Source organism: Colletotrichum godetiae (genome assembly GCF_030913485.1).
Source record: "Colletotrichum godetiae strain CBS 193.32 chromosome Unknown BDP55scaffold_76, whole genome shotgun sequence".
Taxonomy (NCBI): Eukaryota; Fungi; Ascomycota; class Sordariomycetes; order Glomerellales; family Glomerellaceae; genus Colletotrichum; species Colletotrichum godetiae.
The window spans coordinates 110,109-125,533 of NW_026851324.1; the positions used below are offsets into that span (position 1 = coordinate 110,109).

The 15,425-nt window shown below is 51.9% G+C and overlaps 3 protein-coding genes across 3 annotated transcripts; 2 read left to right on the forward strand and 1 right to left on the reverse strand.

Annotated features, from left to right (window-relative positions):
* Positions 1-371: 371 nt before the first annotated feature.
* BDP55DRAFT_683176 (acyl-CoA N-acyltransferase) lies at positions 372-1,132 on the forward strand. The gene has a single exon (XM_060576318.1). The coding sequence runs from the start codon at positions 477-479 to the stop codon at positions 1,023-1,025; it is 549 nt and encodes a 182-aa protein (XP_060423033.1). The 5' UTR covers positions 372-476; the 3' UTR covers positions 1,026-1,132.
* A 1,392-nt stretch (positions 1,133-2,524) lies between these two features.
* Positions 2,525-5,799, reverse strand: BDP55DRAFT_401089 (uncharacterized protein). The gene is made up of 2 exons (XM_060567296.1): positions 4,156-5,799; positions 2,525-4,090 (listed from the first exon to the last, which is right to left on the reverse strand). The coding sequence occupies exons 1-2, from the start codon at positions 5,438-5,440 to the stop codon at positions 2,874-2,876; spliced, it is 2,502 nt and encodes an 833-aa protein (XP_060423034.1). The 5' UTR covers positions 5,441-5,799; the 3' UTR covers positions 2,525-2,873.
* Positions 5,800-13,684: 7,885 nt separating this feature from the next.
* On the forward strand, positions 13,685-14,585 carry BDP55DRAFT_683190 (uncharacterized protein; the record flags this gene model as incomplete). Its single annotated transcript, XM_060576319.1, has 1 exon — positions 13,685-14,585. One exon carries the CDS (start codon positions 13,688-13,690, stop codon positions 14,066-14,068), a length of 381 nt encoding a protein of 126 aa, XP_060423035.1. The 3' UTR covers positions 14,069-14,585.
* Between the last annotated feature and the right edge of the window lie 840 nt (positions 14,586-15,425).

Below are 15,425 nucleotides of genomic sequence, written 5' to 3' on the forward strand. Positions count from 1 at the left end.
CCGCCCTAGTATCGTTTCTGGGTCAATCATCTCTACATATTTTGACTACGTTTAACAAGCTTGGAAGGCGTTTCCGTTGCTCTAATTGGCCTAGTTTTGAGAAGGCCGTTGTGCATTGCGTACGCATGTAAGTTGCACCGGTAGGAAAAATCACTTTCCTGCCTAGAGGACCGACTTCGGACTGGGAATCATCAGTGTCCATTCGGCATAGGTCAAGCAGCATTCCGCCCTCGTGTCACTTGGGCTGGGATCAGAGCTTCTGTCTACATTGTTCTAGCGGTTTGCATCGGCACGCCATGCATTAGCCAAGTCCCACCTCCGATCTCGTTGAGTTTTAGCAAATCGCTGAGGTAAGACTTCCACGACCAGATAGAAGGGTTGCAAAACCAAAGTCATAAACAAAACAAGCAATATCTTTCGTCAGTCAATATTGCGTACTCTTCATAGCCAAAATCAACAACGAATCGACACCCACTATGCAAGAGCCAGAGAGCAACGATCCACCCACAGCAGTCATTCTTCGACAGGCAACGAACCCAGCAGATATTGCTGCCTCCAGGAAATGCTTTGAGGCATACACGAAATGGCTAGATGAAGATATCTCGTTCCAGAACTACGCCGAGGAGCTCAGCGGGCTTCCGGGAAAATACTCACCTCCATCCGGCGCACTACTTCTTGCCATAGACTCGATGAACGGGAACATTCTTGGCTGCATCGCGATGCGACCTATCCGTCTCGACTCACGATATCTCCTGAACCGCCAATCAGATGCTCGATACTGCGAAATAAAACGACTGTTCGTTTATCCGGAGGCGAGAGGCAAGCGAGTGTCTAGACTTTTGGTCCGTGAGGTACTGCGGCGCGCGGAGGAGCAAGGGTACGACGAGGCTGTGCTCGACACAATGACCAAGATGCAAGCAGCAATCAAATTGTATGCCTCAGAGGGGTTTGAAGAAACATCACCTTACTACTATAGCCCCCTCAATGGAGCCTTGTACATGTCTAAGAGGTTGTCTAAGCTCTGAACGAGGAAGACGCATACCCGATAGGTTCTCCGAGGGAGATGCAGCATATATCTAGACTCATAGATCCCATTGGAGCTCTTTATCAGCCAAAAGACCCGTTCCTTCGCCTTGGACTCTTCCTGGAGATAATCCGGTCGCATGTTGTGGTTCCAGTGGTTCAAGAAACCTATATTGACCGTGAAGGGCAACGCGAAGGGGGGTTGCTGCGTGATGAGTCGACACTTCCGGACCTAAGAAGAGAGCCATCTTGAATTGTAACTTGTAAGTGAAGTCGGCTACAGATAATGAGACTAGAGATGCTGTGGTAGTTTCGCTCTAGACAGGATCTGTAGGATGCATCGACATCATTATAACCAACCCAGTTTCATCCTTCAAGTCACCATGAGCCTTGCCCGGGTGGCGCTCCACCCTATAGTCTACCGCGGAACTCTTATCAGGCCCTGAATAATTGGATAGACAAGACAAATTTCTCTCTCAAGGCGATGGATATCACAGAATTATCTGCGTTTGCCGAATGAGTCAACGTTCTCCTGCTCTGTTGAATGGTGGCGGAATCCTAGCTCGCAACACTCGTAACATGTTGCTGGGCCATTTGCTGGGCACTAGCCAGGCGTGGGTAGACTTCCTAAAGAAACATTTCAGGAAATAATAATCCGACTTATCGCCCCCAGGGTTTATGCATGATTCTTGGCTGACAAAGGCTAAAATAGGAGCCAAGCGTTCCAGTCGCCCTGAAAACCTGTTCAATTACATTTAGAAGCAAGCACATGTCGTCATTCGCGGAAGCTACGATGTTCACAGACAAGCTCCCAACAATCATTTAACTTGAAGTAAATACTATACAATACTGAATGATCATTTAATAATTTGAGATATCTAGGTCATGAGCGCGTCTTTTCGCCTTGTCGTAGGTTGTCGATTGAGGGGGTCTTTCTCAAGATCATCTGATGTACTAAAGATAAACCCTTAGATAGAGCCAGGCCTGGGCTGGTGTCCCCCAAATACACGAAAGTAAGGGTCGCACACCACAAAAGACTAGACCAGCGTGGCTTTGGAAGAATAAACTGCCGTATCAATGCTGTTTTCGTCGAACAGCCTCCTGGTCCCTCCCTGGATCTTTACTCAGAGCCAAGGCCAGATCCTGCAATACGCGCCCTACAAGCACCTTACAAGCTCCGCACAAGGCCTATCACCCAATCAGGTCTCCGTTTACTGACTTACATGTCAAGGGTCGATTACACTACGGTTTATACGCTCGTCAATCCCGCCGCGCCCTTTGACCTCCAGCCGGTCATCGGAGCCGGCTAACGTCGGCCACAACATAGAACAGATGGATCGGTTTCTCACTCCCCAATGTCATTATGAGCTGGGGATGGGCGTACTTTGGCAGAGATTTCAGCTCAGAGAATGAGAGCTCGGGTAGAGGCGGTTTCGCAACCTGACCTTTGAGGACGATTATCGCAGAAAAGTCTAGCAATTATCAATTACAATTCCCCGCCTAATGTATAGATGCACACACCTTGGATGATGACGAAACCTCTACGTCGCTAGTGGACCGACGTCCATACGTTGGAACAATCATATATTCCCTATTCTGATTGCAAAACCGCACGGAACCCGTGTTCACGCAACCGATGGATGCGGAATTGATTATGTGGGAAGGATCTTCTAAGTAGCCATTAAAAAGCGCCTAGCTACATTGTGATATGTTTTCGTGCCATAAGGTAGGAGATTCTGGACAACACTGTGCCTTTTAAATCACTTCGCCTGCCTGCGTCGGAGCGAAAGAAAGACCAACATCACGCTTGAACTCCTCAAGCCATAATGCATTATCCGCCGGAGTCTCATTCAATGGATCGTCGCTAAGATACACGCTGTTAGCAATGATGATACTGACGGTCTTTCAGTTCGAATAACACTCAACTCGTCGAACAAGATCCATCTTCCCTGATACCTGAGTTCATCATCTGTCGGCACGTGTCGCTCGGGGTTATTAGGTGACGTAGTCTTCATCACGTAAAGAGCAAGTTCTCTTGCTAGTCGTTGATAAGCGCTGTCGCTGTAAGAGTCCTTAGCTGACGAGGCACGCACGAGCGTGTTTCTCCCGATGAGCGTAAAGCCAGAATGGATGAAATGATCTGACGGCATCCGCAGCGAAGTCCACAAGTTTACGCCCACATCAACACCGAATGCATGACTATAGTCGGGGTGGAAGTCGGTGACGTTAGGAGGTTTCGGCGCCGAAGACAAAATTAGACGAGGGTGGGAAGCCGGAGAATTGGTAAAATCATGGTCACCCGCAACTTGAGGTCTCCATATTCGACATTCGGCCAGCTCCATGGAGGTGCCCGCGGGATCTGGGGAGGAAGATCCGGTCGATAAGCTACTCGCCTGAGGTGTGAACCATTGCGCGCCCATTTCAGTAAGACCTGCGCCTAAGCGCACTACATCTTGCCCGTTAGAGATCTCTTCGGGATGGATATCGAGCAAGTCCTTCTTCGCACGCCTCCGCAGTGGGTAGATCCACTCAGTAGATTCCCAAATAAGACGTGTCAGGAAGCCCAGCACATGCCTGGATGTAAAGAGCGAAGTGCCTTCAATCTGGTTGAGAATACGACAGGCCTCGCTTTGTATGTCGTGATCTGGACATTCGCGGCCGAGTGTGTGATGCATTCTGACGAATCTTCGAAGCTGGTCCTCTAAAGGGCAGTTCTCGAAGATGCCTTCTCCTGAATCCAAAGATAGAGGCGACTGAATATGGTGCGGGTTTCCAATATCGACCTCTCCGTCAAGCTTAACCAAGTTGGCGGGGATGAGAATATCCCGAAGCCAAGATGAGGGGGCACTCGGTGATGTTCCCCAAATCCTTTCTGCAGCCTGGATCACAGATTGACCTAGCCGGCAGAGGCCTTGATCGCAGGGGAAATCTCCTTCTTTGTCAAAGTGGCTTTGAATGTAGAGAGCAATCTCCTCTTTGACAAGTTGGTGCGCATTAGGTCGGGCTCCTGCTAGGCGTCCCGCTTCTGGGAAGGGCATAGCAGTCCTCTTCTCGTAGGGTATTAAATCTTCGTTTCATCGGTCAGCTACTTCCATTCATGCTAGTGGCTTGGGCAGGTAGTTGCGAACTCACAAGGCGGCATAGTGTTCTCCAGCAAGTCAGTGATCGCAGGGTCGAAGCCCCAATCTCCGTCCCAATCCGCCATAGTCTTGTTATGTCTGAAGTGCCTAGCCAAATGGTCCGTTCTCTCGGCCCAAGACTCGAGCCAAGCATCACAGAACCCACATCGGGAGCGGATGTCCTGACGAACGACCATCCACGATCGCATCAGCTGCTCGTTATGTGATACCTTGTGCACAGTCTGAAGGTGCTGAATGAGATGGTCCTTCCGGTAGAATGTCCGCTCGTCAAGCGGCCGGCCAAAGCATGCCTCGTCATTGTGTCTAGTCAGGTGAGCTTGGTCGGGGTCGGTCTCTCCGCAGTACGAGCAAATGAAACCTTTGCGAGGATGATCGGTTCTAGGTCCTTGGGGTGTGCATACCCACTGCTCGAAAGGTAGATGAACCGACTTCTCGTGACGTTGCCAATCGTACTTGCTCTTGAAGCTCTTGGGACAAAACGTGCATTGATAGGTGTGGCTCTGTTCCTTGCTAGACAGATAGCGAGCTGGTCGCCTTCTTTTTGCTGCAGCCTTTCTCGTTCTCTCGCGAGATCCAAACGAGTTTTGAGACCCTTGCGAGTGTGCTGAGCTGTAGGAGCCTGATCCGGCGCTGGATTGTGAGGTGACAACGCTGCCTGGGGTCCGAACAGGGTCGAAAGATACTTCAGGGTTCGTCAGTTGGTCGGTATGTCCACCAGAAAGAGCAATTGCGTTGGAAATGTCAGACAAGGACGCTGCCTCATCACTCGGAGGAGAATGCTCCCACCGCTGAAGGGGGTTTAGATGTTGATGCGGAGTAGGTGTAGGACGCCGTTGGGGGATGTTCCGCGGTAATGCAGTATCGACATCAGCGCCTGATCTTCCGGCAACGGTGCCGGAACGAATCTTGGCGCGGCGTCTTGAGTTGGCAAACCAACCTCGTATCTGCTGTCTGCTAAGACCCACGTGGTTACCGATGTGGTGCACGTCTTCAGGGCTAGGGTATGGGTGGTCGGAATGGCTGTCATACCACGCCCTCAGGTGCTTGACTGCTGCATGAGAAAATCTGCCATCGGGTTTGGTCTGGGTACCAGCTGTATCTGTGCGGTTGGGAGGGCTCACACCGGAACCTGTTGAAGACTGTTTGGTCTGAGGAGAAGGGTAGATTTTACTTTCGTCGGAGACTGGCTGCAGGCCAATATCGCCTATCAGACCTTTGCCACCCCCCGTCGGAAGAGAGAATGATGTGAGATCGCGCGGATCTACGTACTCTTCCATCACAAATAGGCTTCGGGGAGCGATTGCAGTGAGCGTTGGTCAGCCGGCGCAGTGTCTTTCGATTGTCTTGAGAAGGCAGAAAGTCCGCTTCGTTGGTAACGAATGATGAAGGTTTCGAACTGGAAATGCTTGTCGGTGGTTCAGGCAAGATGAATGACTAATTACCGAAAGCAGGTGAAGCGTGCTCACCGGGTGGGCCAAAGGTTTCCGGCGAGAGCTCGCCCCCACCGACATCGGAGGCCCATAAATTATCGGCGTCGGCCTTCCGGACGGTGATGCCGATTCCGAGTCTCATCCGGTAACAATTTTGATGAGTCTCATTAACTCCACCACAAGTTGCGAGTCTCGACAAACTCGAGTAGCTGCGTTTGGCTTTCCAATGATATCCATCTCTTCATCAGGACCCGGCCAAACTAACCTGTTAACACCAGACCATTTTTCTAAACTAAGAGGCGAGTGGCGCCTTGGCGCCTAGATGTATGTACCATAGGTATTTCTCGATGCCTGGAGGTTCAGATCTTATCCACACAGCGACGTTCGTGATGGCTTTGATTGCCATTCCAAGTCGTTGTTTTTGTAGTCGCCTGAAAATTGAGCAAGGCTGGACGGGACCGTCTGAGTCGGGGAATAGCTGCCGATATGACCGTCCTCACTCACGCCTGCTCCTGGGATGTTCAGTGGGTGATTAAATATGTAGCTAATTATTGAATCAACATCTGAAAGTCTCGGCTTGCATGTCTTTCATTGCTCTTCTTTTCTTCTCCGGCTTGTTGTATCACGATTGATGCAATGGCTACGGTCGGATATCTTTCTCCCTTGATGCCGAAAAGATGATCTCCCAACTTTCTATCTCGGCACGTCTAGTTCCAACAGGCAACAAAGTAATTGTCAACACTTTCCAGAAAATCAAACGCACCGACCATCTACACCGTGACTGCCCACTGCAGAGACCTCAGACTCGACGGCATGGAAATATCCGGGTAGTAGGCTCGGAGCCCTTGGAATCACTCAGGCTACCCAGTACTAATTACATCATGTAAACTCTACTTGGTAAGCTTGCCACTGAACTTCGACCTTAGCGCGCTCTTGATGGGTGTCTCCTCTGTCCTCATCCTAATCAGAATACTGAACGGTAAATCATTTGTGTAAGGCCGATATTCGTTCGTTCTCTCAATGAAGTAGACCAAAACATCTTCGCAGTCCCTCTGTCAGAAGATCCAAAATCCACTTCAATTGCTCCTAATGCATCGGCACAACCTATTTGAGTTCAGCAGAATCGGCACGCTTATAGTAGCAGCTAAACGCTAGTAAATTGAAACGCAGAAACAGTGAAGTCATACACGTTCTCAAAGCCACCGCGCTGCATTGTCTCATGGGTGCCCCTGGAGGTGGTCTCAGTGCGTTTACAAGCTTCCGATGGCAGGGCTTGCTCCTGAGTGATTATCAAATCCGGGCATGCTGATTGTCCTAAGTCATGGAGTTGAATTTGACGTCGGATGGGAGCCTTCAACATTTTTCATACAAAACTCTCCCTCCTGAATGTGGACGAGTAATCAATACTTGACTTCCGACGGCACCCGGGCGTAAGACACGAATTCGGATGGAATCCAATCTGGCGAAGAAGGTAGTCCCTGGGTTTTCTTAACAGCTAGCAGAGACGCAAGTCGAACTTAAATTAAGCTAGACTTTTACAACTCTGTGAACATACGGTTGATCGATATTAGAGATGCATCTGTGAGATTTTGTTGATCCATCATCGAGATATTTATTTATCGATGATGACAATATCGCTGGGTACTTACGAAGGGAAGGGAAGGTATTTTGAGAGCATTGACGACTAGGTAAGCAACATCATGTACGGAAGTTCTGATCTGAAGCAGCGGAAGTGATCGAGGAATCTGAGTGACCAGATGTTCTCGTACGGTGATTGCCTATCTGATCCAGTAACATGCAAACGATGCAATAAGTGTTGCTGACGAGGTAATGTACATATGCCGGTCATGAATTCGACAATGCGTGTTCTATGTCTCATTGAAAATGAACTGCTGCTCAGAAGACACAGCCGGGAATAGGAAACACCAACCGGGGGTTGAAAGTAACTGAAAGTCCGCCAAAGTCGAAGCCGGGGATTGAGGCTTAGAATACTGCCGATATTTGCTTCCGACGGGAGGGTTACAGTGGTTGATTCCATCGGACACCATCGTATTAACAAATTGGGTATTCCGGACTTTAGGTTCCATGTTCAGTTGGGACAGGTCTTGTGACGTTCATCTCGTTTGGTTCATGTCGGCGTACTCGCCGGTTCGGCGAGCGTACCGGGAACCCCTTTTCGCAAGACCAAACTCACGATCTGGATCACACTACTCCGTACACACACGAGACCGAGTGAAGCCAACTTAGTTTTCCGGTGTCTCGATCTGTAATCATTTCGTGATCGGCCAAGACTTGGTACGAGTCACGACGAGTCCGAAAACGGCAGCTTAGGCATCGGCCCGGAGACATCGCAACCCAATCTTCCCAACTATACTCACCTGGCAGACCGATGAGGGGTTGAACCTCCACTCCTCCCCTACGTTTTATCGCGAGTGATGTTGGATGCAAAGTGCAGCATAAGCACCAAGATACACAGTTCATGTTATATCGTGTGCACATTCAAGAACCTGGACTGGGACAGCTGCCCGGCCTAAACTCCCCGATCTTCAGACAGAGATGGAACATGTCAAACAGCATAGCCTCTACAGGACAGGATACTTTCCGTTCGCCTATGGCTCTGGAGGCCCCGTATTGCTATTGCCATCAGCCACAATTATCTCGCCTCAATGATGGGTCTGTCAATCTCGCCGTCCCCAGCTTTTTGATTCGCATTTCCCCTTAGCCCAAAGACGTTGGGCATCACTGCTCCAGTTTCAAGCTTCAGGCCCCCATCTATCTAGCTGTGGAGTTGAGAGATCTTCAGGGACTTTGAGCTACACCTAAGTCTTAGCAAGCGGAAACGTATTGTCCGCATGTTGTGGACTTGTTCCAGTGTGGTGTAGATACCGCCTATCATTGCTGCATCTGCCTTGAATGGAGCAGCGACCCGAACGGACGGCAGGGTGGGTCGATCCTTCGGCCAAGGGATACGGTGGAGAGATCTGGCGAGAGGGAATCGATTGCCGTTTGACTGCCGTGGATCACAAAAGCAGTGGTGTGCGAACGCTTCAATCACACAAGAACTGAGCCGAGGAGACTCAGAGTATCCCGAGGAGTTGTGACGTGCCGGGCGGCTGCATCCTTCAACAGTCTCGAACGGGAAACATGTCCTTTGGTGCGACCTTGAGCCCACCCTATACCGCGAACCCGAGAGTGATATATGATGGCATGCCAAAATTCTAGCGAGGTCTCGTTGATGCATCGCCGGTCAAGGACCCAAAGTCCAGGCCAGAATACGGTAGGATTCGTACTCCCACCTTACCCACCCCTTAAGCCCCTGTCATTCTTCAGCAAGCTGCAGTCTGCATCGCCTAGGTACCGACAGGATCGCAACGACGATCTCCGTGTAATGTACCCGGCCAAAACCAATCAATCATGAAGCTTCGGTTGAGATGATCCCGATGGATATTCGTGCATAACCAAGTTCGCCAATCAACGGAGATCGCGGCGAGGCACACATCGGAGAGGTCCGCCTCTCTCGCAGGTTCGGTACGAGGACGGCGTTTCAGCGGCCTGTCAAGGGTGTGTGAACGATGTATCCTGCCGGCAAAATTGCACATCTGGGGCAATATTCCCGCCGGGCGGTGTCACTGATGATGACAGTCACTGTCACACACACACTCTCTCTCTCTCTTTCTCGACAGCTCTCCCCACAGAGGCAGACCAGACGGATGCGGACGGCAGCGGGCGGTGGGACGAACCGTTCAGGCGAACCAGCGTGCCGGCGCGAAAGCGAAGGATGGGAAAGTAATCAACGCGCATCCATGTTTTCTTTTTTTCCCGATGGGCTTGCTGTGCAATGACTCAGTTGACGGCAATTCGGTCGACTCACAAATCCGTCCTTTCTATCACACTGGACTACGGATACGTACTGAAGGTGTAGGAATCAATTGTACTCTGTACAGTCGCAAGCTCGCCGCTTATTTGCTTCCGAGAACACGGTATTTGAACGGAGGACGTCGGGATAGGCCCGAACGAAGAACGGACGAAACTTCCGGGTCAGCTCCAAGGAACATAGACTTTGACGATCCAGACTAGCCGACGTATTGACACGAGGAGGCTGACTGACCGCGTCAAAATACTTGTTTCTAGCTCGTGGAATCTGGACTGCATCTCCCGCGTTCCTCAGTCATCCGTAGCACATGTTCTTTCGAATAGCAACTGCATACCTCGAAGCCAGCGGGTCAAGGGGTGGCTGATGTGTTGACGCACATCCACATCGCGATCGGCCACGTCAATCTCCATTGCGGTCACGCCCCATCGTCGCTCGACCTCTTCGCCCCCTCACAAAAGAACAAGAAGAAGACAATTTCGCGCTTCAATCATTTTACGTTACAGCGGCCGGACAGGAATGGGGCCCGGCTGTGGTGTTTGATGAGAGCCCCCTCCCATTCCACCTCCAGGGCAGAAAAGAGTCCATATCGGAAATAGAGCCTGCAATCCTTTTACGAATCAGATTCCGGAACCATGTCATTGGGAACCCCCGAGACAGCCAGGCGGATCACGCGTTGATTGGCCTAGCAGCTCGGAGCACTGGGATAGAACGGTACTGGCGTCAGCCACATATGCCAGCCGAGCCAGGCTGCTGGGACTTTTTGCTGCCCTGGATATAGCTGCCGGGGCGGCAGGCGAGATTTGACCCTGTCGTGGAGTTCTTAGGAGGGGGCAATGAATGGGTATTCTGTACTCCGTAGGGACGAGATGACGAATGGCGCTGACTCCCTGCTCGCTTCCGAGTCCTGACAGATGACGGACGCCATCGCCGGTCGCCAGCTGAGAGAGAAACAGAGAGGAAAGAAAACTCTGCGCCAGAGGGACGGAACCGCCGGTCGTGATCCACGGCGCTACCATCAAGCGAAATCCACGCTCAGGCAGGGCACCAGAGAGGCAGAGAGAATGGACACACCGTCACACACACGCGCAACCCACTGAGAGTAGTAGCATGATTGTGTATCTGTACGCCCTGCGACCGCCGAAAGTGAGGAGAACGAATGATCGACTGCTTCGAGTCCCACCCGGACGGAGTTGACCGCTGGATCAGCACAGAGCTATCGAAAAGAAAAGGAGGAGGCCACCGATGAGGCCATCGCAGAGCGCGGCATGAGGGTGAGAGTGTCTCCCTGCGTGCCAGTGGGAGCATGTTTCAAAATCATCAAAAAGTTTGGTTCGATACTTGATAGCAGCGTCGGCTATTTTGGACTATCCCGCCCTGTCTCCTGTGCAGTAGTATGATGCCGGCAGGATATCTACATCACAGGACGGGTTTGATTATGATTAGGGACAGGATTTTGGTTAACCCAGCATACCAGGTAACGTAAGGTAACCGGGGCTTTCGTGTCTTGGGTTCTTCAACCCGCTCCTCCCACGCGCTAGAAGCGAGCTAGAAACCTCTGCCTGGGATGTCAACTTCTTCAGAAGGTCGAGACAACGGCCTCCCCTCGCCTGACTCGTCGAGCGGTCAATCTCACAACCTGCGTGCCCGACAGGGTCACGCTCGTGACAATCTTTAGCGGGCCACAAACCCCTGGGCGCAGCTTGACCGGTGTGGAGCAGGGCACTCATCGAGTGCTCTTTGCGGTCAAGAGGATTTGCAAGACGCCCGCACCACTGGTCCCCTCGAAAGTTTAAACTGCCCAGGGGCCGGGGATAGGCCCAAGGGTCTGCCATCTTCACTCGGCCGTTGAATGCTTGGTGGTCTTGTACTCTAGAGAGCTTCTTGAATTTCACCGGTTGGCTCGGACATATGGAAAAGAATGGTTTCCTTGCATACGTGCTTACGGCGGTACTGAAGTTATCGAAAAGGACATTGGGTTCTGGGCGTTTAGGGTACACCGGTCAGACATATCGGTCGTAGCTTGGTGGCATCAACATTCGATCTCATCATCGGGCGAAGACTGGAAGCAATTCGTCCGACATGCCGAGAGAACAGCTGACTTCCTTCCGCCTCACATTCTCTATTGAAGACCGGCACCTGCCGATTGCAAGATAGAGAAGAAGGATGGGGGTACAGATATGTCATATTATCAAAGCGCTGACGTGCAGAGATGAGCCCGCGGGCATCGTCATGTCATTGAAGCACAGAGTTCATGCTCAGGTCAAAGCGAAAGACGCACCCGGGCCACACTGAGACCTACGTCTCACGTGAAGCACCGCCTTCTGTCGATCCTGATAGAACCTCTTGGGGGTGGATTTGGCGCTTAGAGAAACGTCGGATCCGCTCGGAGAAGACAACGTCGGAGAAAAGCATCACGGCGGGCATGTCGAGCCGCGGCTCTTCTCTGTGTTTATTATTCTTTGGAGTACATCTCCAGCCAAGACCGAGACATCAAAGTATCGTCGTTCCCGAGAAAGCAACGCAGGCGGAAAACCGCGGGCCCCGACCCGGACGGCAGCATCGAGCTCTTCCCGACACTTGGCGGACATGGCTCTTTCTGCTCTTGGGGCAGGTAAACTGACGTCGTGCTGTCGTCTTCTTTGCAGCATCGGCGAGATCGCCGAAAAAGTCAAAAAGCATAATGAGGTTAACTTGCTGCAGGCTCAAGCTTTGCGAGGGGTGAAGAGTGAAGGGGAAGGGGGTTTGGATCGTTGGAAGATTTCCGTTGCAGCATTTGGCAGGCAGCGCACGGTCGATCCGGTCCAGGATAGAACATGGGCCAAATAGTCACCTACTGCGTAATGATGCTTCCCCTCTCCCGAATTGTTATCCAGTACTTCGTACTCCGTACGGATACCTTCAACAGAGCCGGCATCAGCCGGTGACAGGTATGTTGAGTCAAGCGCATCACTCTCCCGCAAATCTATCGAGAGTCGAGACCTCTCGAGACGAACCCAAAGGGCCAAGCGATGATTAGGTTGCGGTGGGATGTAAAGGGAACGACTGGTCATCCCCCCCTCTGGCTTCATTCAACTTCTTGACCGTGGTGGGTCAAACGGTAAACTATCTTCATCGGTCTGGCGAAAAAGAACGCCCATCACGTTTTCAACGGGTTCGAACGGGCAAGCTCCTTGCTAAGCACGAGGCGCTACCATCCATCCGCGATACTACCGGTGACGGGGCCGGGCGGCAAGCGGCCGGGGGCTGACGGAAAGGGCTGCGCCGGTTGATGAATAGTGGAAGGGGAGAACCGTCGACCAGTGGCTTCCCCGTTGAATCGAATGACATTTTCCACGTGGTGAAAGGATAGCCCCGTCGGTAAAACGCCAGCTTGCGGAGGCTGCGGAGCGAAGACGAGCACACACAAAAGACAAGGCGAATTTGAAACCTCCCCGAGAATGGGACAATAGTCCACCTATCTAGGAACGCCTAGCGGCAAGTCCCATGTCCGCAGTGGGGAGCCACATAGAGCCACTTGGAAGTTCTCGGATACGAACAGGAAGTGGGTGAACGACGCCACGCGAGCAACTGCAAGTTGCGAGGTGTGACTCTTAGCTCTCAAAAGACCCTGGATAGGGTAAACGGAAAAGAAGAGATGGATACGATATCAAATCAAAGAGCACACAGTATGCGTTTACTAGGAAGATGTCGTCAGTCCAGTCACATAGAAGAAGCGGTGACCTTATCAATCTCGTCGGAGATGATGGCCTCTGCACCGGAGGATCCAGGTTTTCGCTAGCGTCGGCACCTTGAGGGACAATTGGAGCTTGGAAAAAGACAAGGCTCACGCAGTTATGAACGGATACTGCCCTCAGCGCTGGTCAGGGCGAGTAATATGGTACGAAATGGCATTGGGATGCGCCTCTCCGTCGTTTCGCCTTGACAAACGCCTTCTGAATGATCTCCGCAAGACAGGGGCTGGGCCACGTGCAGACCGATGGGCTGTGTCCCAAACTCTCGCCCATCGATCTGGTTGAAGAAATGAAATAAACGAATATATGAGAAAAGGTGACCTGACAATGACATGGTCTGGCACGCCCACGCCTGGGTCAGACGAGAGATAGAGAGAGAAAGAGAGAGAGAGATGTGGGTGACAGAAGACCTGTGGACTGCCGAGGCATAACATGGATGGGGATGTACTTATGCCCCCGGGCCCTGCCACAACGACGACGCACAAAGACATGCATAAGTTTGAACCCCAGTATACCTATGCCCATTGCATGCGACGGTGCGAGATCCAGAGACTGGGTGGTCTGGGCAGATACTTTCGAGTTTCCGTGCTTCTTGTTACATTTTGCGGAATATTTTTGACCTCAGCCAAGCCAAGAACAACGTCTGTTTTGCAACTGAAATCTTTAAATGAACTTCTCGTTCTCTCATCTCATCGTGGTGAAAGTGAGGCAACTAGCTTGAATATCTGCCCCAGAATCACTAAGTCGTTCTCGGAAAGCGTTCAGCTGTCACACTGCAGCCATGATGCCCGTTCGAGAGATGACTCTAGACTCCAGAGTCTCATTAGACGTGGGCAACGCTGCCTTGACTCGAGTAGCGCATTACCATAACCTCCGGCATCTATCCGTACGGATTCCGCCAGGGGATTTGTCTGAACTGCCCGTTGTGCTCGACGTCGACTGTCGAACCGTTCTTGTCAATACCGTTCGTGCGTGAAGCCAAGCCCTGCGTCGGCACCGCGCGGCTGCGCCAGCCAGCATTTGCGTTCTGCATCTACCCTTGCTGTGCTGCATCGCTTTCTCTTTCTGTGTCAGAACTGCCTCCTTCTTCACGTTCTCGACGCGAGTGCGGGGAGTAAACTTGTCAATGTACAATGTACCAAGCTCTAGGGTCATGCACAAGAGTAACGTACTCTCAACCTTGGGCTCTCGTCATTACCCCTGTCCGACTCTGTAGCATCGAAGTCCTGAGTTCCCAGCCCAGGTGACGAGAATAAGATCAGGGAAGCTGCATTGTTGCCCCCCTCAGTTGCATTTCAATCTGGCTTTCGTCTCTGAGTTAACGCGTTCTTGCCCTCCTCTGCACCCCTTGATCGTCTCGATTCTCAGCTCTACCGCGGTCACTGACGACTCACACCCAGACCCCTTGCACAAGGGGGAGGGTCCCCGGCGTATGTCCCAGCGGTTTCTGGGCCTTGATGGCACGCAGCGAGAAGCGCACGTTCTCCTGCTTCCATAATCCCTGCCGGGAGCTTGAAAGTCATGTGTCTGGGGACCCATTTCTGATTCGTAATTGGTGAAGACTGAAGTGAGTCCTGGCAAGGAGACGACAGAGAAAGAGAGCAGAGAGGCAACAGCCAGCGCAAGTGCATCGCAAGCAAGGCACCTTGTCGAGAGAGAAGAGCCGTGAAGACGCACTAGCGTCAACATCCCCGACCAAATCTCCCAACATGGTTAGTTTACTCACTGTGAGGAAACTCTCTTTTCTCTGCCCTCCTCCTTCTGGTATGGCTTGGTGTTTAGCGTCAGCTCCTCGGTGTTGGCCAAGGATCACCAACCGTCCAAAGTCCACACGTCCAGCAGCTTAACAGCTGCCTGCTGGCTCGCTGGTTGTCCATCACCTCCCAGTCCGTCCCCCGTTTTGCGTGGCCCTCCTCCTCAAATCTTGCTCCTTCGTCGAATAGAAGCTCGAGAAGGGCAACGCAGTTTTAGGGGACGAGCCGGTGCCTGTTTCGCTATCTCTGGAGTCTTGCCGTCCGTGAAGAAGGATCACCCCTGGCGCCGACTAGTCTCGAGAGCCAATTTTGGGCAAAACTGCCCTATGGCAAGCCATGTACGTCTGGCGTGGAAAGCCAACTCAAGCGTCGTTATGAATTGTTTGGCTACCCGTGGTGCCCGGCCGGCCACCAGTAGCATAGTACGGGTCCACCTAGTGGGTTTCCGTCCCCTTTTCCTCTTTCCACAAACC